Consider the following 25,247-nt stretch of genomic DNA (forward strand, 5'->3'; position numbering starts at 1 on the left):
GGATTTTTTTTCCTAATGAAACAGACCTACACACGTTTTGGATGTGTGACTTCAGAGAAATGATGTGCCTTCCCCATGCCTAAATTTTTTAATCTTAAGATGGTCAGTAATATTTGCCTTGAGTGGTTCTTATGACAATAAAGGCCCTTCCGTTGATCATTGATTTGCTGGAGCGGGGCCAGTAACGTCTCCACTGGAGACTTTGTTGTTACTGTGTTTGGCATATCGAATACGTCATGGGGAGCTTGCCAGGCTCTGCCGTGCGGGCGAGATACTCTCGGTAGCTTGCCGGGCTCTCCGAGAAGGGCGGAGGAATTGAACTCGGGTCGGCCATGTTGGCTGCGTGCAAGGCAAAAGCCAAGCACTTTTTTAGTGGGGACCATTGTCAGGAGAGTGACCCAGGCATTGTCATCTGACAGGACACAAGGGAGCTCTAGAGAGAAATTTTGGTGCCCAGCTTTGAATAGCATTAGTCTTCAGGAGTTGGCATGAGATCTTGATCAACTTCAGATTTTCCTGGAGACAAGTATACAGTAATTCCTGTCACTTCTTGGATCTGGTATGAAAGGAAGAACCTCAACTTTTGAAAATTACTTGAACTAGGACTTTCCTGGTTACATTGCATCCTGGTTAATTGGAAATTATTACTGAAGAGAAAATTCTCTGAGGATTAAGCTATCCCGGAAGTAACTCCAGCCAATTAGAATGCCTTCAATCAGGTTACTGTGTGCCAGTTGGTACCAGGCTGCTCTTGTGACTAAATGGTGTGAACAAACCATGGTGGCCAATGGGTGCTTTGGATTGTGTTCATCTGCTTGATTAGCATCTGCTCTCTTGGTGCCTTACAGGGTTACTAATGCTATTTCTGGTGAGAGCACTTCACTACTGTGAGAATAACAATCAAAAGTGTTTCTCTCAACACATTAGCTTATATCCCAGATAGAACAGCTAGGAAAGAGGTAAATGGCTGCTGTGTTACTTAACATACTTCAGAAATGACCCTGATAGAATGTCCATAAGGGAGAGGAGATGAAATATATTTCTTGGTTTAGCATTTTGGCAGAAATATTTTGGCATTTGTGAGTGGAAAGATAAACAAAAGCTCTGATTTCTGTTCTCAGGAAAATACCCTGGGCTTCTTACATTCTCTATATTTACCCTTTGGCCATCTTTTTACATGGGAATTTGAAGGAATGCATTCAGTACTTTGCATTTTGTTCATTAAGAGACTTCATTTTGCTCACATCCCTGGGCTATCCAATAAATAGATATTAAATAAATATACAACACTTGTTGAATATGTAACATGCATCTTATTTGAGCTTTTAAAAATTAATTGTAATCATTTATAAAAAAAATTGAGACTCTTTTAGAATACTCCTTATTTGCTAAGTTCTAAAACATATAGCTGAGCTCAGCTCCAGTGCCTTTTAACTGTCTTGAAGCAAGACAGTTAAAATTTGACTTTCCATTGAAAGCTTGAGATTGGGGGTGGGGGTGGGGAGAGCTCGTGTCACACTCAAAGTGGTTCTCACCAGGCACCCCCGAGACACCCGCTCCTCGCTGCACTGCTGGCCAGAGCCTCTTCCTTCCAGCCCAAGCATCAAAGTGCATCTTGCCTAGAACCCAGGCCCCCTGGTGCCTCTGGCTACTTATGATCACACAAATCACAAATCACAAATCATCCTGTTAATCGTCGATTGCCTCAAGCAGGCCCCAGTAACGTCTCCTTCATCCTAACCCTGAGATTATATTCAAGGCTCTTTAGGAGAATGAGACCCATCATTGTTACTGGTATTTGGCATATTGGGTACGCCACAGGGAGATTGCCAGAGTCTACCGTGTGGGCAGGCTACATTCGGAAGCATGCCAGTTTGTCCAAAGTAGGAATGAGATAATAAGATGTCATAATAAGATGTCAGAGATAAATATATTTATATGCATAATGCATAATATTTATATGCATATATGCATAATGGAGAGAAACACATGTACAACGCAAGAAGACTGCAAATCAGGAGGTGAATTATTCTGAAATCAGGTTGCCCTTTGAGCCAGGTGACGGTTTCATGGTCACTGGTCTTTCATGTCTCAACGGGAGGCAACTGTGTAGGCTCTGGGTCTGCTGGTACTAAACAGAAGACCTGAGTGAGCCAGGGGCTTTCCGGAGCTGATCTCCCGCCTCTAGGTGTCCAACAGTGACACCGGGTCCTTAAGGACCAATGGCCTTAGCAGAGGTCACTGCTTGAAGGGTGACTTCAGTCTTGGGGTCCAGCAGAGGTGACAGGTGGGATGGATGCACAGATCCAGCCCTTGCCCCTTGGGAGGGCTGAGGATAACTGCAAAGTGACGCGTGTGGGAGAGGGTGAGTACGGTGGCTTTGAAAAAGCCTGGCGAAGGCATCAAAGTCTCAGGCCACATCTGTGTGTGTGTGTGTGTGTGTGTGTGTGTGTGTGCGCGCGCGCGTGTGCACGCGTGTGCCTCTGTGTGTGCGTTTCCCTTGCTTACAGAGGGGGCCACATGTCACCTCTCCCGTGCGCATTTTTTCCTGGCTCCCACTTGGCCAGGTCCACGGCTCTGTCCGGGTGTGTTCCCAGGTCCACCATCAGCAGCTCCTCGCCCGGCTCCCGACGGCTGGGGAGGAGGTGGTGGGAGGGTGGAGGGGTGCGTTGCTCCACCTCTGTGCACTGAGGTCATCGCGGCCCGGAGGGCGCGGGCGGAGGACGGGGCGCAGCCGTGGTGGGTGCGTGCGGCCCCAGAAGGGCGGGGGCGCCGGGGCGCGCTCGCGGCTGCGGGAAGGGGGGAGCGAAGGGAGCGCGCCCGCCGCCGCCGCCCTGCTCGGGAGAGGCAGGAGTGAGGCTGTGCGAAGCGCCGCATTTCAATGAGGACGGAGCGCGGCTCAGCCCTGCTCTAGCGGCTGCCGCCCAGACGCCCGCGCCCCGCAGCTGCTGCAGCCCGCCCGGCCCCGCCGTCTCCCCGCAGCCCCGGCCCGCAGCAGGAGGCGACCCCCGCGCCGCACGAAGACCCCCGCCCGGGCAGCCTCTCTCCGCCGACCGGTGCGTGCCCTGCCTGCGCTGGGGGAAGGGACCTGCGGGGAGGGGCGCTCGGGGCGGGGGTCCCGCCAGCCTCCCGGCCCGGGTGGGGGGCGCGGGGCGTCGGCCGTCGGCCCCGCCCGGCGTGCCTCGAAAGCTCTTCCCGGCCCCGGCCAGCCCCGGGCCGCCCGGGGGTGCGGCCCCTGCGCGCCCCGCACCTGCCTCTTTTGTCTCCTGCCGCCGGGCTGCGAACGCCGCGAGCCGGGCCGGCCGGGCCCCTCCAGGCTGGGCGCCGCGTGGCCGGCGGAGGGGAGAGGCCGGGGCGGAGCGGCTGCGAGTGGGCTGGTCATTGTCGGGACTGGCCGTGGGGAGAGCCGGGCCGAGCGGGGCCGGCCGGGCCTCTTATTGTGTGCGCGCTCTCCCGTGGGCCCGGGGGTGGTCGTGGGCCCGAGCAGCTGGCCCTCAGCGCGCCGGGGGGCTGCAGGGTGGGTGTCGTAGGGCAGAAGGATGCAGGGGCTCGAGTTCCTCCAGGGACCGAGGCTTCGCCTCCCGGAAAAGCGAGAACCTGCGGTGCGAGAAGCACGCGGAGAGGAAACGGCATTTTCCTCTAGCAACCGCCCTCCCCCGCCGCCACCTCCCGCACCGCCCGACAAAAGAGGCTGCTCTGGAGAACAAGGTTTGCGCGGCGTCGCGGCTGCGTGGGGCACGAAGGCGCGTTCGGGTGGACACGAGCCCATGAAAGGCGTCGTTCACACGGGCGCCCCGTCGCCGCGCTGCCCCTGCGTGGCCGGGCTCTGCGCGCTGGCTCGGAGGCCACATGCAGGCGTTCCTGGCCGATTTTGTGAATGTCCCTAAATGCATCGCCTTCCGCGGGGCGAGGAGAGTAGGGCAGCGTTTGAAGTCTGAAGCGTCACCTGACTGAGTGTCGGAGGGGACGAGGGAGGTCGGATGTGGGAACCCGAAGGAAGGAAGATACGGCACGCATCGCTGGCGTCTGCTCAGGGTGGCGCGCGCGCTCTGGAGGTGTGAGTGCCTCGCGTTCCACCACGCCCGCCCTTCCACCCGCATCCACGTCCCGCTGGTTAAATGTGCCCTGGGACCCGCAGGTTCGGCATCTATGATGCCGAAATCTCTCCCTTTCTCTCTCGCTCTCCATCTCTCTCTCCATCCCTCTCTCTCCATCTCTCTCCATCCCCCTCTCCAACTCTCCCCATCCCTCTCTTTCTCCATCTCTCTCTCCACCTCTCTCATTCTCTCTCTCTCTCTCTCTCTCTCTCTCTCTCTCTCTCTCTCACACACACACACACACACACAGACACACGCACATAAGAACTCACGTGCTTATATAGAGAAAAAGGAACACAGAGGTTCCTCAAAATGGTGAGAACTCCCACAGAGCACAATTAGGTAGCTGATTTCTTGGCATTGAAGTATTCATGGGAAACTGTCTGAGAAGGGCTCCTCCCGCTTTCTCTCCACCAAGTGCCTGTCACTGAAGCCATGGATGTCTTGTTACCATGATTCATGTGTGCTGTGTGCTTTAGTGGGCTTTTGGAGCAGAAAGCGAGAATGGTGGAAGTTCGCTAACCGCCTCCTGGAGCTGGTCCTTCAGATTTAGATCAAGCCACGATAAGCCAGCCAAGGCGAGGGAATGGGCACCTTTTGGGTGCTGCAAGTTAATTTCTGGTACACCAGGGCGCGTGGGATGGTTTGTGACATTCGTGTAGCAGTAGCTCTAGCCCTGAAAATGCTTCAGGTGTGTTTTCTGTTGTTTATGCCAGTATCATTGCCTCCTTTGGGGCAGGCTCAGTGAAGGGAGGAAAATAGGTGGTCATGTTCCAGCTGAACCAGCATCTGTCTTGAGGAAAAAAGGTGCAACTAGAATAAAACAGAAGCAACTTTTCTATATCCAAAATGAGTTTTTGTTTTCCCCTTTGGTGTGGAATTCTTGGGCCTCTGGGGAATTCTGTGTTAAATTTTTTGAACTTTGCAAATTATCAATGGAATAGATTTGTACTCTCTAGTGACACAATTGTGCCATACTTTGCTAATGTCTAGCTTTTCTTAGACTTAGGGTTTGAAGAATAATCAATGCTTAAAAAATTAAAGGCCTCCGAGGGCTAATCTGGTCTTTGTAATTTATGAAATTCTTAGTGAGTTGGGGCAACTGTGGCAAGCCTCCCTTCTCCCGCCCCTCACCCCAAATGCACATGTCCCTTTTGGAAGTTCAGAACTTAATATCAAAGACATAAAAAAGAACCCAGAGCAGTTATGATGCTATGGAAAAAATGTTGGTTGTATCACAAAATTAATGGCTGCCTGAAGGATTGTTTATTAACTGATCTTTGTTTTGAAATTGCCTAATCTGAAAATTAGTGAAATCACTTTTTAGCTATCTCTACATGACATATGGCTTTTGGGAGAATACACATTTATACTTTTATAAATGTTATTTCTTATTTATTTCTTATAAATGTTATTTCCCCATATCTGAAGAAAATTCACACTATCTCACCCCTCATTTGGGACAATGATAAAATAGTGCACAGTTGAGGACATTGGAGGTTTGATGACCCTCGTCTCCTCTGTGGATGAAGTGGTTAGCCCAAGGCCACCAAACTAACTAGGACTGAGGGCTAATAACCCTCCATCCACGTAACAAGAACCAATATCAGAGGATCTCGGGCCTCGCAGGGAGCTGGACACTGCACAGAGGGTAGAAAGGAAGGGAGTTTTAGGTTCACTGTCACTGAATCTGGCTTCAAGAAACCCAGATCCTGCAGTAAGATTTTTGGGGTCCTAGATTATCACCCTTGGTAATAATACTATTACCCACTTCATTGGATTGTAATAAGCTTTAGAAGAGATTTTTTGGTGTGGAACATAAAGATTACCGAATCATAGTGTCCAACACAGTCATTCAATATATATTAGCTTTTCCACTTCATTTATCTCCGGAGTCCACAATCTCCCTAGGGGTTCGCCTGAGCATGAAATTTTAGCCAGTCTGAATGGATTAGGGTTCCGTTCACTGAGGATCAAGGAGAGGTCAGGGAGGTTCTGTAGTGCCCTCTGTTAGTTTGGACTGATCTTTGGAAAGGTGATGCTACCACATGGTGGGATTTTAGTTTTTGCTCCAGATTTTCCACTTCCCTTACTTTCTCTTCAACATGGAAATTTCTTTCTTCCGATTGTGGTTTTTCCCACTCTCTAGAATGTCCTGTTTAAAACGTGCCACCCCACTTCCACTACCTGCCTTTGCAAAGACCACATACCCTTATCCACTAACTTCTCAGCAAGGCTGAATTTAACTTACAGGTTCTTGCTGATGACAAGGCTCCAGAGAAAAGTAAAATGGCCCTTGGCAAGCTAGTGAGCCTTCCAGAAGGATTTACAAAGGAAATCAGTCCTCCCCAGCAGCCTGCCTACCAGAAGGTGGGGAGTCTGAGCTCCTGGTTCTCCTTGTGGCAGAGTCAGGCATAGCAATGCAGATTTTACTTAATAAAAATATCATACCAGTACTTAGCACACGTGGAGTCTAGCTGAAGTGGCTCATGGATGTTAATATTAGTGATGTGACAGGTACTATTAGCATTCTCATATGTGCTTGAGGTCATTGAGGCTTAAAGATGTTGATTGAAAAGGGTTACACAGTTTGCACAGGGTCAAGTCTGGATTAACATCGTTAAGCTTCAGTGTTTTTCACCTGCAAAGACTGAGATGCCCTTAGTGAAGGAGAAATAGAAAACTTGGGAGGAGGGGTAACTTTTGTCCTTTTAAATTTTGGGGGGTCACTTCCGGCAATGCTCAGGACTTACTCCTGGTTCTTCACTCAGGATCAGGCAGTGCTCCTGGCAGTGCTCGGGGGAACCACATGGGATGCCAGGGATCGAACCTGGGTTAGCTGAGTGCAAGGCAAGTGCCCTACCCACTGTACTATCACTCTGGCCCCAACTTTTGTCCTTTTTGATTTTATTCTTTCCTTCCTTCATCCATTCTCCTCCACTGCTGGATGTAAGGAAATGAGCTATGGTAAATTTGCTTTATAAAAAACACTTTTTAATATGTGAATGCATTAGAAAATCTTCCTTACTTTGGTAGAATCTATGGGTTGATTAAATTTGCTCTCCATCTGGCTATGGAGCGCTATAGCATTATGTAAAACATTTACAACCTGTCTGTTAAATGCTGCCTGAACCCTTTATGTTTCCTGTTGTCTCCCACAGCTCTTTTGTGCCACTGAGTGATCTGAAAGTGTTATTTCCTACCTGCCACAACATTGAGTGCAGTCCCTTCCCGAAGCCCTGGGTTTTGGCACCTGGCAAATCTGAGATGTCTGTTTCAGTAGAAGCATTTCTTTTCTTTTTTCTTTTTTTTTTTGCTTTTTGGGTCACACCCCACATTGCACAGGGGTTACTCCTGACTCATACACTCAGGAATTACCCCTGGGGATGCTTGGGGGACCATATGGGATGCTAGGAATAAACCCGGGTTGACCACGTGCAAGGCAAAAACCCTGCCTGCTGTGCTACCACTCCAGCCCCAAGTAGAAGCATTTCTAGAAGCAATTGAGGAGAATTTTATTTTTCTGTGTCTTGGTTTCTTTACCTGTACATGGGAATGACAATGTTTGAAAGGTTCACTGGGGCTGCCGGAAATAGTAGCCAGCTCAAACTCTAACAGGTGCGTGTAACCAATTCATAGACGTGGTTTCTAACTGAACTGGGGTGAGGTGATTCATATGCTGTTCCCACGGAATTTGCTCTTCTGTCTCTTTGTCTTCTTTCTCTGCCAACTCAGTGGCTCATGTTAAATATATCATCAGTCATAGCAATATTACCACCAGCTGCTCTCAAGCGGAACCTCTTAAACCCCGATCTTAAAATAACAGCAGAATGTGTTTCTCTTTTTGTCTCTGGGCTTCATAGGTTCAACTTTGACTCCATCATGTCGTTTGGCAGAGACATGGAGCTGGAGCACTTTGATGAGCGGGATAAGGCCCAGAGATACAGCAGAGGGTCGCGGGTGAACGGGCTGCCCAGTCCCACACACAGCGCCCACTGCAGCTTTTACCGAACCCGCACTCTGCAGACCCTCAGCTCCGAGAAGAAGGCCAAGAAAGTTCGATTCTATCGCAATGGAGATCGGTACTTCAAAGGGATTGTCTACGCCATCTCCCCAGACCGCTTCCGATCTTTTGAGGCCCTGCTGGCTGATTTGACCCGAACTCTGTCAGATAATGTGAATTTGCCCCAGGGAGTGAGAACAATCTACACCATTGATGGGCTCAAGAAGATTTCCAGCCTGGACCAACTGGTGGAAGGTGAGCTCTGAGATAAACCTCCCGAAGACCCAGTAGACTGAATTCTTATTTTGCATATGTTCTCCTGTCTTGTACCTGATCTCCCTGTGATATAAGAATTCAGCTTTATGGTTGCATTCTTCATTATTTTTTTCTTTAAAATTTTTAATTGAGATTCAGTGGCTTACACTGCTATTAATAATGGCTTCTCATGGATATGATTCCAACACACACCCATCACCTGTATGTTCCCCACCTTCCCTTCCCAAGACTTCCCACTCCTAATCTCACCTCCCCCAAACTCCATTGTGTGGATTGTTCTCCCATTGTGTTGCCTCTGCACCTTTGTTGCTACCTTGTGTGTCTTAAAGTTCAACATAAGAGGGCTCCATATATATTTAGATAGCGTCCTTATTGTGCACACATTTTCAAGTTCATTCTGTTGTTCTGTAGTTAAAAGTAGCACTATAGCACTGTCTTCCCGATGTTCATCGATTTGCTCAAGCGGGCACCAGTAACGCTTCCATTGTGAGGCTTCTTGTTAATGTTTTTGGCATATCAAATACGTCACGGGTAGCTTGCTAGACTTTGCCGTGTGGGAAGGATACTCTCGGGAGCTTGCCGGACTCTCTCAGAGGGGAGGAGGAATTGAACCTGGGTCAGGCGTGTGTAAGGCAAATGCCCTACCCGCTGCGCTGTTGCTCCAGCCCATAGTTAAAAGTCAACAAAAACTTGGAAAGCTTTTGAGTTGATGCTAGCTTAGGAGTTGAGGGGGAAAGATTCTAATTCTACAGCGTTCTTTATGTTTATTGCACCCAGGCAACTTTGATTAAGGAAGTCTACTTTTATGTCTACAATTACATAGATCATTTTCATTTCTAGGTGCATGTTGAAATTTCATCATCACATGTCTGAATGTACTAGAGCTGAAAATACCAATGGATCATAGAATTTTAGAGTTGAATTGTAGATTGCTATCAGGGAGACAGATAGATGCTCTAGGGAGTGATTGTTCTCACTTCCTGGGCCATCAGTATATAGATAGCTATTGCCATTCAGTTTATCACCAAAGACAGAGGAATTCAAGTGGTGTTTTTATGGTTACAAGGGAAATTAGTGATGATGATACTGAACCAAACACTAGATTTTCCTGGTGATGTTTTCCAGTCTGATATTTCTTTTTAATATCAAGGATTATTGTCTTTATGTGGTGTTTGAGGACATAAATGAGTACATCTCTACAGTTTTTTTAAAATGTAAATTTAGGTTAATGGTAATTCTTTATTTTAGAGATTTTGGGTCACACCCAGCGAAGCACAGGAGTTATTCCTGGTTCATGCACTCAGAAATATCTCCTGGCAGTGCTCGGGGGACCATATGGGATGCTGGGAATCGAACCTGGGTCTGCCGCTTGCAAGGCTAATACCCTACCCGCTGTGCTATTGCTCCAGCCCCTATTTTAGAGATTTAAGCGGTGATTTAGGCAAGCAGAGTATAACTTCGGTACTTGCCTTGGGCTATACATGCCTCAGTACAAACTTTATCTGTACAGGGCATAAATATCCAGTCACCTTAGAAATCATGAACATAGTAAAAGAACTTAGACCTTACTGAGCTTAATTCATGCTAAGATGTAAACAAGGACAGTTGGCCTTCTTTGGAGAATAGTACTTTCTCAAGGTTGATATCTCAAGTTCCTAGAAAAGCAATAGATTAAATACAATGGAGCATAGGAAAGGAGGTTGGAAGGATGTAATGAAAAAGCTTGATTTCACTGAGGTTATCTTTACTTCTTATCTATTTGTCCGAGTCCTGTTGTCTTGCTAGGGGTGATGCCATACATAAAATGTGCTCTCTTTCTTATGCATGTAGCAGAAGAATTCATTTCCTTATGGGTTGCTTCCCCTAATTAGTGAAATATTGGGTAACTATATTCTGAGACAGTTTCTTCTACTCTCTTAGAGCCAGAGTTTATTTTCAGGGTTTTTGTGTCTCTCCTTTTCGTTCCCCTCTATTCCTTGACAGGAATACCAGTGCAGCGTGACTGACCTCGAGGAAGCGTGGCAGAGCGTGTGTTTGGTGTGTTTACTTAGTGGGAATTCACATCTCTTTCTGATGACTTGTTCCCTTTCCAAATGCCTGCCAAGGCCTTTTTCCTTCTATTCAGAAGTTGGGACTTCCAGTAAATTAAAGGGAAAGAATGAACAAAAAACCTTTCTGTTTCAGCTTTGAATTTTATTTTCCTTTTTGTGACTTTGGAAAATGCAAGGATAAATGAAATAGTTGGTGGGCTCTGTGTTCCAAGAGATCAGGTAAAGGTTAAGTATGAAGTCAGGTGCATGGCCCATGGGTCCCAGTGCAGGCTAATTGAATTGGAATTACTGTTTCCTACTGAGGCAACCAGAGGTTGACTATACTAAACTCACTTGGATAGCATCTGCAGGTAAAGGGTAGCTCCCTACCTACCATTGGTCTTTAATTCTAAATGGCCAGATAGATTTCCAGGACTTTCAAGAACCACTAAAGAGGGTGTGAGAAGTAGGAAGGGCCAATATTTTACATCCAGATGCCAGCAAAATCTTGTCATGCTTGCCATCAGTTTTATCAATCTTTGTTTCTTTTTTGAGCTACACCCAGAGGTGCTTGAGGCTTGCTCTTGGCTCTGTGCTCAGGTATAAAATTCCTGGAAGTGCTCAGGGAACCATATGTGATGCTGGGGATTGAACCTGGGTTAACTGCATGCAAGGCACATGTCTTAACCCCTTTATTATCTCTGGCCCATTTAACACTTCACAAAAGGTGTCTTCTGCTGTCCTAACCTGAAGCAATAGTGATAACTCACAGCTACTGCATATGGACTCTGGCGAATGTTTCTTGCTTATACTAAAACATTCAGTTCTCACAGGGATCCTAGGAGGTAAGTATTGTTACTATCCTTATACTAAGATGACAAAAACGAAGCACAGCATCTTATGATAAATATTGTGTAGCAAGAAATGGAGGAGTTAGAGTCTGAATTCATGCAAGAGATTGAGCATGAACAGCTCCCCTTAAGATGCTGAGGCAGGAGGTATTCATTGTGCCTTTAAAAATAAGATTTTATTGTATTAGCACTTTCTTAGAATTAAATATTTTTAATGTTGACCAATTTCTAGAAACCATTGATGCTGTTGCAAGAAACCTTTTATTTTTAAATTTTTTATATTATTTTTTATTTTATTGAATCATTGTGAGATAGGTCATTACAGAGCTATTCATGATTGGGTTTCAGCTATCCAGTGTTCCAACACCCATCCCTCCATCAGTGTAATTTCTCAGCACCACTGTCCCCAGTTCCCCTCCCACTCTCCAAACTTATGCCATCCCAGTCTGCTTCTATGGCAGGCGCCTCTCTTCTGTCTCTCTTTCTGCAAGAAACCTTGTAGCATTTTCATTTCAGAAAAAAATCTTTTTTCTCCCGAATTACAATGAAATAACTGCGGATAGAATGGTCTGGTTTTCCCCCCCTCTTTTGTGCTGTACCTGGTGGTGCTCAGGGCTTATTCCTGACTGTGTTCAGGGATCAGTTGCAGTAGGGCTTGGAAGACCATATGGGATGTCAGGGATCAGAGCCTGGTTGACTACATACAAGACAGGAGTCCTATTCACTACACTATCATTATGGACCCAAGAATATTTAAAAAAATTTTTTTTTATTAGTGAAACACCATGAGGTACAGTTATAGACTTAAAAATTTTTGTGCTTGGGTTTCAGTCATACAATGATCGAGTACCCATCTCTCCACCAGCACCCATCTTCCACCACCACTGGTCCTAGCATCCCTCCCACCCCCCATCTTCCTATCCCACCCTGCCTCTGTGGCAGGGCATTCCCCCTTGTTCTCTCTCTCTTCTTTTGGGTTCTGTGTTTTGCAAGAGAGGCATTGAGTGGCAATCATGTTTGGTCTATAGTCTACTTTCAGCATACTTCTCCCACCCTGGGAGGATCCTCACAACACCCTTTGTTTGGTGCTCTCTTCTCTATCTGAGCTTCCTTTTCCCCTAGCACACGTGGCTGGCTCCAAGTCATGGAGCAAAATTCCTGGTACTAATCTCAGCCACTCCTGGGTGTTAGTCTCCCATTTTGTTGCTTTATGTTCCCTAGATGAATGGAATCTTTCTCTGTCTATCCCGCTCTTTCTGACTCAGTTCGCTTAACATGATACTTTCCATGTAGTACCACTTGGATGTCAATTTCATGACTTCCTCTTTTCTCACAGCTACATAGTACTCCATTGTGTAGATGTACCAAAGTTTCTTTAACCAGTCATCTGTTCTTGGGCACTCAGGTTTTTTCCAGATTCTGGCTATTGTAAAGAGTGCTGCAATGAACAAACAAGTGCAGATGTCACTTCGACTATATCTTTTTGCCTCTCTGGGATATATTCCCAGGAGTGGTATTGCTGGGTCAAATGGGAGATCAAATTCTAATTTTTTGAGAATCGTCCATACTGTTTTCCAAAAGGGTTGGACCAGCCTGCATTCCCACCAGCAGTGAAGGAGGGTCCCTTTCTCGCCACATCCATGCCAGCACCAGTTGCTTTTTTTCTTGTGGATGTGGGCCAGTCTCTGTGGTGTGAGATGGTATCTCATTGTTCTTTTGATCTGCATCTCCCTGATGGTTAGTGATGTAGAGCATTTTCCCATGTGCCTTTTTGCCATTCGGATTTCTTCTTTGTGAAAGTTTCTGTTCATTTCCTCGCCCCATTTTTTGATGGGGTTGGGTGCTTTCTTCTTGTGGAGTTCAACCAGTACCTTGTATATCCTTGATATCAACCCCTTGTCAGATGTGTATTTGGCGAATATCCTTTCCCATTCTGTAGACTGTCTTTGTATTTTGGTCACTGTTTCTTTTGAGGTGCAGAAGCTTCTTAGTTTAAGGTAGTCCCATTTGTCTATCTCTGTTTTCACTTGCTTGGCCAGTGGCGAGACATCCTTGAAGATACCATTAGCTTCAGTATCATGGAGGGTTTTGCCAACTTTGTCTTCAATGAACTTTATGGATTCCTGGGCCCAAGAATATTTTGTTTTAAAAAAATCTTTTTACCTTAGAGATATAGCTAGAAAGAGAGAGTTCAAAGGGGTGTCATGTAAACCTTCATGCACAGAGCTCTGGGTTTGATTCCTTGTTCTTCTTGGCTCCCCAAGCACTTCCAAATGTAGCCTTTGTGTCCCCAAACTCCACAGTGTGTGGCCTTGGTGGCCCACAGGACAGCTTAAGCTTAGCCCTGAACTATCTGCTGCCCTGACAGGTGTGGTCACCTGGTTATCTGGAAAGAACACTGGGGGGAAAATGGTGAGTCAATGAATGGTAACTTCAGTGCAATGTGTAAATTTACATGTTGGGTATAGTAAAGGTTTTTTCATTTTATTTTTTATGTTTTTCTTTTAATTTTCTCTTTTTTTAAATTTATTTTATTTCTTATTGCATCACCACGAGATAAAGCATTACAAGGATGTTTATCTTTGTAGGGTTTCAGCCCTACAATGTTCCAACACCCATCCCTCCACCAGTGTACATTTCCAGCACCAGCTCCCTAATTCCTAACACTGACAATTAGTATGCAGCTGCACTTAGTGTGAAATAACTAAAATTCTTTTAACTTTGACTCTCTGTCAGTTACATTTTTGCTTAGTCTGTTAATTGTAAGCCGTTGCTTCAAATCATCATTAGGTTCCTATCTCTCACTTTACATACTAATTTTGTGTAAACTCCATGAATGTTATTAGCTTCTCATTTCCCCTTCCAGTGTGATGATGTTTGAGTTTTAAATTAAATCCTTTTAGTGGGTGCCATGAAAAATTTATTTGACTTGTTGTTTTTCTTTAAAGTTTGTTCTTTTTTAAAATTATCTCAGACTAAAAAGTTTGAATTATAATGATATATATATATTTATAACAGTTTCATGGTCACTGACCTGTTGTATTTTTTATGAGACTAAATTTGTTGGGAGCACATTGACAGGTGATAGCTCTAAACCTGAATATGTGTTCATATATGTGTTCATATATACATGCACAGATGCATATGCACACTCATATATACATATAAACTTAAGTAAACCATGGACACACTCCTGATGTATTATTAAAATGGCTTTAATCACTATCACTGTTACTGTCCTCCTGTTGTTCATCAATTTGCTCAAGCGGGCCCAGTAACATTGTGAGACTTGTTACTGTGTTTGACATATCGAATACGTCACAGGTAGCTTGCCAGGCTTTGCTGTGCAGGTGACATACTCTTGGTAGCTTGCCGGGCTCTCCAAGAGGGGTGGAGGAATTGAACATGAGTCACTGTCTCTGTCACTGTCCTCCCGTTGTTCATCGATTTTCTTGAGCAGGCCCAGTAACATTGTGAGACTTGTTACTGTGTTTGGCATATTGAATACATCACGGGTAGCTTGCCAGGCTCTGCCGTGTGGGCGAGATACTCTCGGTAGCTTGCCAGACTCTCCGTGAGGGGTGGAGGAATCGAACTCGGGTTGGCCATGTTGGCCGCGTGCAAGGCAAATGCCCTACCCGCTGTGCTTTCGCTCCAGCCCGAACTCGGGTATATTTTAAAAATTTATGATTTATGATATAGTAAAAATTAAAGGCCAGTTTCTAGATGTGATTTGATATTTGGCCTTCTTTCCCAATATTGTTTCTGTCTCTCAAATTTTATGTTATTTTTTGTCTGTGGGAGTATGTAGAAATTTCAAAGAGAAATGATAGGGTAACGCTGAAAATATCTGACCATTTGAGAGATGAATGTAATGTAAATACTGAGTTGTGATTGGTTGATGTTTCATTGTCAGCTGCTGAAACATCAGTGAGGTAGGAGAGACATTTCTTCCTCACCACTTTTAAATAGACTTATTTTTAGATTAGTTTTATTTTTTTGATGTTTTTTTGGGGTCACACCCAGTGATGCTCAGGGGTTACTCCTGGCTCTGCAGTTAGGAATTACTCCTGGTGGTGCTGGGGGACCATATGGGATGCGGGAATTGAACCCGGGTTAGCTGCATGCAAGGCAAACGCCCTAGTTTTATATTTACAGCAAAATTGAGAAAAAAAGTACAGAGATTTACCATATACTCCAACTTCTTCCACACAGCCAAACTCTTCTACTGTCAACATCCTAGGCTAGACTTATTTGTCATAATTTCATTGAAGAATTTCATTGAGTTTCCATTGTCACCCAACATTCAAAGTTGACCTTAGGGTTCACCTTTGGTTTCATTCATCTGTGAAGTTAGACTGATCTTTAAGGACTGTCCACTGCTGAAGTGGCACACGGTGTGGTTTTACTGCCTTCAAGTCTTCTGGCCTCTTGGTATTTCCCAGAACCATTAATGTCTTTATTGCCTTAAACATTCTCGCAACCTTCAGTGAATGGAGGTGTGAGATGGTTAAAGCATTTCCTTGAAGTTTAGAATAAAAGCAGTGTGGGTCAGTTGTCTTATGGATATGATAATTTGTGCATCATCAGGGCTGGAGTGATAGTACAGTAATACTATAGGGCATTTGCCTTGCTCCAAGCCAACCCGGGTTCAATCCCTATCACCCGGTACTGTCCCCAGACACAACCAGGAGTGATCCCTTAGGACAGAGCTAGGAGTAAGCCCAAAACAATGAAATGTGTGGTCCAAAAACAAAACAAAATTTGTACACCAGCTGTGCACATTTAGAGTTAGAAACCGTTTCTTTTTCCTAGTCTCTTTCAACACTGATCTGAACCTTCTCAACTCTGCCTGACTACAGTGCTACAGCATGAGAATTCTCATGCTCTTGGCAAATTTCCCCCCCAATTTTTAAAAAAATCTAATTTGCTAGCTTTCTCATGTTTCTCCCTACCATATTAAAATGTTGTGAATTAAATTGGCTGGAGCTATAGCATCGTGGGCAGGGCGTTTGCCTTGGCTGACCCGAGTTCGATTCCTCCACCCCTCTCGGAGAGCCCGGCAAGCTACCGAGAGTATCTTGCCTGCAGGGCAAAGCCTGGCAAGCTCCCTGTGACGTATTCGATATGCCAAACACAGTAACAATTGTCACAATGGAGACGTTACTGGGCCCGCTCGAGCAAATCGGTGAACAACTGGAGGATAGTGACAGTGAATTAAATTTTAAAGAGCTTCAAACTTTGTGCTCTCTAAATTTTTCCAAGAGCCGATGATGTTCTCTCGTGTTTTGATTGTCTGAACCCTCAGAGATTCCAGTGTTTGCTAAAGGATAGACATGTAATTTGCCCAGGATGTAATTCCCTGGGCTCAAGAGTCTGCATTTTGCTGTGTGTACTTTCCAATACCCGAGGCATTGGTAGAGAGCTGCTATATTCCTTCTAATGATTTCACAGTTCTCCTTTATACAAGTGTGCTATCATGTATTTAGCCAGTATTTTATTGATGAGCATTTAGGTTGTATCCAATTATTTGTTATGATTTTTAAAAAACAAAAAGTTTTAAATCACTTAATCACTTAATCACTTAACTTCCCGTTAGTCGTCGATTTGCTCGAGCGGGTGCCAGTAATGTGTCCATTTGTCCCTGTCGCGTGCTAGTGTAGCCCAATGGCATCTGTTCGCTCCGGGAACATGAAGGGCCTCAAACCGATCGTTCATGATCTTGATGAAGAAGTCTGACCATCTGGAAGGTGGGCGGCCACGCGGTCTTTTGACATCCCGTGGAATCCAGTCGGTAACAGCTCTAGTCCAGCGGTCGTCTTTAAATCTCATTACGTGACCAGCCCATCTGATTTTCGACACCTTGGCAAATGAGACAGCGTCCCTGATTCTTGATCGTCGACGGATGTCAGAACTCCGGATTCGTTCTCTCATTTGAGTGAAACGTGATATTCCAAGCATAGCTCTTTCTATTCTTCTTTGGGAGACCTGAATAGCGTTCTCATCTTGTTTGCATAGGGCCCAGGTCTCTGAGGCATAAGTTAATGCAGGAAGAACAGTGGAATCAAAGAGATGTGCCCGGAGCCGGAGGTTCTTCGTCCTCTTAGCTATTTCTTCGACGTTCTTGAAGGCGTTCCAAGCCGCTCTCTTCCTCCTGCGCAGCTCGGGTGCCAGGTCATTTGTCATGTTGACCTCTCGACCTAGGTACACATAGCTGTTGCATTCGGAGATGGTCGTTCCATTGAGAGCGAATGGGGCGTCAGGAACAAGGCTGTTTCTCATAAACATTGTCTTCGTAAGATTCAGCTGTAGTCCTACCTTTCCACACTCACGGTCAAAGTCGACCAGCATTTGTGCCGCTTGGCTGATGTTTGGTGTAATTAAAACAATGTCATCAGCAAAGCAGAGGTGGTGTAGTTGCCGACCATCTATCTTCACTCCCATTCCTTCTCATTCCAGTCGTCACATGATGTTCTCGAGGGTGGCACTGAAGAGTTTCGGTGAAATGGTATCACCCTGCCGCACCCCTCTCTTGATATCAACGATCACTTCTTTGTAGAATGGTGAGATCCTGGTAGTGAATCGGCAATACAGCTCATGGAGGATCCTGATGTATTGGGCTTGAATGCCCTGGTTGGCTAGGGCTTCAATGACCACTTCCGTCTCAACAGAATCAAAGGCCTTCTTTAAATCAATGAACGTTAAACAGAGCGGCATCTTGAACTCCCGAGAAACCTCAATGAGCTTGGATATGGTGTGGTATCGTGTGGATATGGTCGATGGTGCTGAATCCTTTGCGGAACCCTGCTTGCTCGCATGGTTGTCCTTCATCTAGTGTTCTGCCAATCCTATTTAGGATGACTCGAGTGAACAACTTGTAGATGACAGACAATAGGCAGATCGGGCGATAGTTGCCAATGTCATGGATGTCTCCCTTCTTGAACAGTAGTACGGTCCTGCTGGTTTTCCATTGGGACGGAACCTTGCATTCAGACAGGTAGCGAGTGAAGAGCCGAGCCAGTGTATTGATGAGTACTGACGGCAGGTTCTTCAGGTGTTCAGGTCTGACCTTGTCTGGGCCGGGTGCTGTTTGTTTCTTTACCGATGAAATGGCGTGTCGGATTTCGGAAGGGAGAACGTTGGGAACGACATATCCATCCTGTGGAATTTGGTATGTCGGCAAGTGGACATGGCTATCGAAGAGATTTGAGTAGAAGTCATGGATAATCTTCTCCATTGCCGTTCTGGAGGATGTGATGGATCCATCAGGACATCGGAGGGCAGTCATCTTGGTCTTATAGTTGGCGAAGGACAGGCGGGCGTTACGAATACTTTTCCCGGCTTCTGCCGCATCTACCAGTACTTCTGCTCTTCTCTCTTTGAGGTCTTCCTTGATCGCATCTCTGCACTGCTTTGTGAGCTCGGACGTTAGCTTGCGGTTGCCTGAGGCATGCGCCAAACCATGCTGGCGAATTAGCTCAAGAGTTTTCGAAGATAGGCGATTTTTTGTGGCTATCTCTCTCTTGGCGTTCCTCGCACATTCATGGAGGTGCTGAACCAGTCGATCGTATTCCTCGTCAATGTTGTCAACAATGGCATCTTCCCATGTTGCCGCAATAGTACCAAAGAGTTCCCAGTTGGTGGTCATTCTGGGAGTTCTCTTTTTGAACTTTGCAGCCCTTTCTCCCCGCTCTGTGAAGTAGAATTTTGCACGAAGGAGACGGTGGTCCGATCCCGTTCGAAATTTTGGGACAACAGCAACATCAGTCAGGCAAAACCGTCGATTGAATATGATGTGGTCTATTTCGTTGTGGAATCATCCACCGGGAGACTCCCATGTCCATCGTTTAGATTCTGCCTTCTGGAACCGTGAGTTACCATGAGTGGTCTTGGTCGACATGATGAACTCAGACAGTCTCTCACCCTGTTCATTCCATTCTAGGCCATGGGTCCCGATGTGAAGTTCTTCAGCTGATCTTCTCGGTCCTATCTTGGCATTAAAGTCACCCACAATGATCTTGTAGAAGGTGTGGTCTTCTTTATAGAACTTCTCTAGCTCCATGTAGAACTTCTCAATTTCTCTTTCATTATAATGAGATGTTGGTGCGTAGACAACGAAGATAGAAACTGCAGGCAGTGAGCCACATCTATTCAAATGTAAACGTCCGATTCGGGTTGTTAGGCATTCGAATGAATCAATGCTCTTGGCCAAGTTTGTGTTGACAAGGACACCGATGCCTCCAACACCTCTTTTATCGCATGTTCCGAGGAACAATTCTTCTCCAGTGTCGAAAACAGCATGGTGAGATTCGTGCCTTCTTGTCTCCATCAGACCAATGATGTCGTACTTGATCATTCGTGCTTGTACCATAAGGTCCTCGATGGATGCATCTGGTGCTAGCGTACGTGCATTAAAAGTACAGACGATCATTTTTGTCTCCTTTCGTTGTGGCAGCCTACGTCGGCCTTGAGATTTTGTCGGCCTCTCCTTTCTCTTCCTTCTCAGTGCTGCCATGTCAGTGAAGCCTTCAGGGTCAGGTGAATGAGACCAGTTGTAGTTACTGGTTTTTAAAAAACAAAAAGTTTTAAATCATTATCATTGAATTATTCCTTTTTTTTGCATATTGAATATGCCACAGGTAGCTTGCCAAGCTCTGCCTTGGGGGCGGGATACTCTCAGTAGCTTGCTGGGAGTATGCCGAAAACAGTAACAATAACGGGTTTCATTCCCCTGACCCTGAAAGAACCCCGGCACGCCATTGGGCTGTGCTAGCACACTACAGGGACGTTCCTTACGCCTGCTCTAGCAAATTGATGAACAACGGGATGGCAAGTGATGCAAGTGATCCTTGAATACTAGCTTTCAGATCAGTAGAATATCTTTAGGTTAAAACTCCTAGAAGTAGTATTACCAGATAAAGATGTATAAGCATCAAACTTTTCAGAGCTGTTGCAAAATTCCTCTTTACAAAAATAATAGTTTTTGGGGACCAGAGTATAGTACAGAGAATGAGGCTTTATAAAAAAAATTCATTTGGGAGTGAGAGAAATAGCACAGAAACAGCCTTGTGCTTGGCTGACCCTGGTTCAATTCCTGACTCTGCTTAAGGTCCCTTTAGCATTTTTAGGAGTTATCCTTGAGCACAGAGTCAGGAGTAAGCCCTGAGCTATTCTGGGTGTGACCCAAACATTTCTTCTCTGCTCTCCCCCCAAATAATAAAAACATAAAAAGGCACTTTTCTGTCAACTCTCTGTACATTAATTGAAATTACTTTTTTCCAGATTTCCTCTGTCCAAATGACTTTCTTTATTACTGTTTTATGCACATTTAAAAATTCACATAACCAAATATGCCTTTTATTTATTATTTTCTTTTTATGTCTTGAGGTAATTTTAACTGTGAAGTGATAAAGCTCATTCCCATTTTTAGTATTCAGCATTTCTCTATTTCTCTAGTATTACATTTAGTATTTCCCTCTAGGATTTTTGTGTTTCAAAATTTTAATTATTCTGGTGAAAATCATTAGTACAGCATATGAAATGCGACTTCATTTTATCTTTTCTAAGCTACTTGAGTCATTTAATAAAGTTTTCATTTTGAGATTAATTTGGAGTTGATAGGAGTGTCACAAAATAGGGACTTTCCATTTGCCCTTCTCCCAGCTTCCATAATAGAACCTTTTGTGTAATTCTGTACAATCATCACAGGTAAAATTAATTTTGGAACCATAACAGTAGCTGAACACAGGCTTTGTTCAGCTTTCAATTTCTCCACCAATGACCTTTTTAGGGATGTTGTGTGACGTTTAGTTGTTACTTCTCTTATTATTTCTTCTTTGTGCAGTCCTTTAGTAATTTTTTTTGACTTGAGTGACTTGACAGTTTTGAAGAGTACAGGTTAGTTATTTTGTATATTGTCACTTAATTTGGGTGTACCTAGTGATAGGTTCAAGTTAGGCACTTGTGACCAGAACACCATAGAAGTGATGTTGTGTTCTCAGAGGAACACTTTGGCAGGTATGTGATATTGGTCATTACTTGATAAGATTAACCATGCCCAGTTGGCTAAGGTGACATCTTCCAGTTATCTTCTTTCTATTGATATTCCCTCCTTTGTAATTAATAACTTTTGGGTAGAGGATTTTGAGGTGATGCAGATATCTTTTTCTCCTTAAACGTTTTCTCATAAATTTTAGCATTTATTAACAGATTTGCCCCTCTGATTATTCTGTTTTCATGCTTTCTCTCATTTTGAACCAGGTATGCTCTTTTTCCTTGTTTTTGAATCAACTACTTTGACATCATTAACTTTTTCCCTGACAGGCCAATTCCTCCTGAATTCTACTTATCTCCTGGAACTATTCATTTCAATTCTACATCTTAGTCCTTTCGAACTTGAAATGTATAAGTATAAAGACTTTTTTTCTAGGATCCAGAATTTATTTCTCTTCTTATATATGCATTGATCTTACTTGGATAGTGTCACAACCTAACATCACATTCTCCTTGACTTCTTTAATGCTCAAATCCATGTTGTTGCCATTCTATTGTTACTCGTTAGGGCATTCTTCAATGTGTTCTTTCTGCCACCTTTATTATAGCTTTTAGATCTCAGGGCAATCTTAGCAGTGGCATTAAAGAGAGACTTTTCATTGAGAGAGGGGCACATTTTTATCTAGTGAACCCTGTAAAAATTTTGAAGGTGCACGGAAATTAAAAGTCAAATAAGTAATAACTTCTTGTAGTCTGACTGCTTCTGTCTAGTCGTCACTTCCCTCTATATTGTAATGGGTACTTAAGGTAAACATAGTCTTAAAGTTGAGTTTTTACCTTTTATTTAGTTTTTGTTTCTTCTTAGACTCTGTATTTGTCTCTTCCTTTCCAGTCCCATGAGAACCTCTCTTAGACCAGGTCCTTTAGGACGTGTGTGTCCTGGAATAGTCTCCAATCTAATTGTCCTACCCATTATTTGTCCACACGTAAACCTCTTTATTGCCTTTGCTTTGCTTCCCAGTGGCTCTCCCACTTACACAGAGCATCTCATCATACCTGTCTCCTCTAACTGGGCTCTCCATGATTCCCTCTCCTGGTCCTTGCCTCTTTATTCTATCTGGTCTTGTCTTCTGGAGCACATAGATCATATCAGCCTGGAGCTCAGCTATCCCTGACTCTTCTGTTTCCAGACTTCCCTTTTCTTCTGTGAGTAGAGCAGGATGGGCATGATGTGAGGGTCCAGAATGGCCTGATTCAGCCATAACTCTCTCTCTTCGCCTGCACTTGAAGACTGGTGCCATCTTTACTAGCTCTAGGCTCTGGGGCCAGCTGCATACCTTTAACATCAGTGATAAGCCGAGCAGTGACAGGGCTATAGTGAGACTTACAGTAAAATAATCACAGTGAGCACAGGATTTTCCCATGGCAAATGTTCACATATGTAAATTGTGCTGTCAGAATCAGCTCCATTCTCACACCCTTGGCCTCCAGACCAGAAAGTCTTCCACCTGGTCTTGCTGACCCCCCGACCCAGAGGCTTTCCGTAATAAGTAAAACATTTCTCCTTGGCGTCTGACCTCAAACCCTTGATGAGTATCATTACACTGTCATGTGTTTACTTGTTTCATGCCAGAATTTCTGGGAACTATTGACGCTTCACTACCTAGTATAGTAATGAGAAGTACTCTGTAAGTTTCACTGAAAGCAAAAGGAAGCAGAGGGAGAATGAATAAAATTCATGACTGAAATGAATCTGATGTCACCATTCAGCTGAAGTGGTCTCTGTAGAATCACCTGTGGCCGCTCTGTAGAATCACCTGTGGCTGGCCAGTGATCATTTAGGAAGTTCTGCTACTCGGCGCCTCCTGCTGGTGTCTGCCGCTACCTAGCCACATACTTTGTGCCCTGTTTTTTTCCTTTGTCTCAGGGTTTTGTTTGTTTGTTTGTTTGTTTTTGGTGGTGGTAGTGATTGTCTCATTGGTTTTTTACTTCTTTTTCTCCCTATGTCCCTGGAATCTGACTTTTCTCAGTTCTTTCAATGGCACCTCCACATCTGACTACTTTTTTTTTTCTGTTTTAAAAATATTTATTTATTTATTTATTTATTTGTTGTTACTGTGTCTGGCATATCGAATATATCACGGGTGGCTTGCCAGGCTCTGCCGTGTGGGCGAGATACTCTCGGTAGCTTGCCAGGCTCCTCTCTGAGGGTGGAGGAATCGAACTCGGGTCGGCCATGTTGGCTGCGTGCAAGGCAGACGCCCTACCGCTGTGCTATCGCTCCAGCCCCCTTATTTATTTATTTATTAGTTACTATGAGATTACAAAGTTATTCATGATTGGGTTTCAGGCATATATGGATTGTTTCAACACCAATCCCTTCACCGGCGCCCACTTCCCTCCACCAATTTCCCTCTTCTCCCATTTGTCACCCACCCACCAATCTGCCTCTATGAGGAATAGGTTTTATTTTTTTTTAATACCTAAATTTTTGCATTGTGGTTTATAGTACTGTTAGTGATAGGGTTTTTATTTTTCCTTTTTGGGTCACACCCAGCTATGGACCCGCCTATGCACAGAGGTTACTCCTGGCTCTGCACTCCGAAATTACTCCTGGCGGTGCTCGGGGGACCATATGGGATGCTGGGAATCGAACCCGGGTCGGCCGCGTGCAAGGCAAACGTCCTACCCGCTGTGCTATTGCTTCAGCCCCATGAGATAGGGTTTCATACATAACACTTTACCACCCTTCAGCACCACCTCCTCTACCTCCTCTTCTTGGTTGAAGGCTTCTCTCCATCAGTCATTGCCTCCTCTGTGTCCTGTCCTGCAGCACCCTCGAGTGGCCTGTTTCCTACTCAATTCCCATTTTCATGTTCTTGTTTCCATTGTCTTTGGGAGTTCACTGTTCCACCATTATGATTCTTTGTGTCCCACGCATGAGAGAGATCACTCTGTCAGTCTTTCCCCCACTAACCAACTTCACTCAGCATAAGAGTCTCCAGGTCCCTTTGTGTAGCAGCAAATTTCATGCCTTCAGCTTTTCTTATGTTTGAGTATACTGTTCCATTGCTTGTCTGCACCCTAGTTTCTTTATCTGCTCATCTATTCTTGGACACCTGGGTTGTTTTCAGATTTGTGCTGTTGTGGATAGTACTGCAAAGAACACAAGGAGGGGTCCAGATCGCTTTTCTCCATTTTTGAGGCCTTGGGGTAATTTCTGAGAAGTGGGGTTGCTGCTTTAAATTCTGGCATTGCTCTCGATGTCATTTATTCCTAACTGGAAATGATCTTACCGAGTATTTTCTCCAGTTCACATTGATGCTGCTGTCATATGCATCGCCATTCCAAACTCTAGATTCCTATTTTTGCTTGTTGGAACCCTCCAACTAGTTGACTCAGATATATAAGTGCTCAACCAAATTAATCTCTTCCTTACCATGCAATTCAGACATATCTCTTTTGCTGTTACCTAGTTGGTAACAGCAACAGGATATTGCTTATACAGTTTTGACAATTTTGTTTTTGCTTATTCCCTTAGGAAAGTACTTTTTATATATGAAAATGTGTGTCAGAAATATCAACATTTTTATGCTACAAATATAGTTTGCCATGTTGCTTTCCGAAAGACTTGTTATCAATTTATAATATTTCTAGTGGTATCCTCTGTTTATATCTTATTTTATCTTTTGTCATGGTTTAGAAAATTATAATAAGCTTTGCACATTGTAGCAAACTACTGAATATTAGAGTCCTCAGTCACTTTACTCGGTTTTATTTTATTTCTTCTTTTTTTCACTTGTCAGCTTTGAGTTAAAAATATTTAAATCAATTTTTTTGTCATTTTTTTTCAGTTCTGAATTTGAGAAGCTGACATGTCTTACAGCCTTGGTATACACATTAAAATTTATTTTCTGTAAGCTTTTTTTATCATGTGCTTTTATGAAAGACTTCTATGGAAGAGTGATCTGAAGTGCCTTTGGGAATCTTTTTTCTT

General features: G+C 44.5%; 1 protein-coding gene across 4 annotated transcripts in view; it reads left to right on the forward strand.

Annotated features, from left to right (window-relative positions):
• Positions 1 to 2,749: 2,749 nt before the first annotated feature.
• Positions 2,750 to 25,247, forward strand: part of DCLK1 (doublecortin like kinase 1) — a 405,267-nt gene continuing 382,769 nt past the window's right edge. For 3 of the 4 annotated variants that reach the window (XM_056109133.1, XM_056109140.1, XM_056109128.1), the window contains exons 1-2: positions 2,973 to 3,056; positions 7,961 to 8,355. In XM_056109133.1, the coding sequence (XP_055965108.1) occupies positions 7,980 to 8,355 (376 nt within the window). In that variant the 5' untranslated portion in view covers positions 2,973 to 3,056; positions 7,961 to 7,979. Of the gene's footprint in view, positions 3,057 to 7,960; positions 8,356 to 25,247 lie in introns of all 4 variants that reach the window. The other variant, XM_056109146.1, reaches the window with a different exon arrangement.

The sequence above is a fragment of the Sorex fumeus genome, unplaced genomic scaffold (assembly GCF_029834395.1).
Source record: "Sorex fumeus unplaced genomic scaffold, SorFum_2.1 ptg000008l, whole genome shotgun sequence".
NCBI classification, from domain to species: domain Eukaryota; kingdom Metazoa; phylum Chordata; class Mammalia; order Eulipotyphla; family Soricidae; genus Sorex; species Sorex fumeus.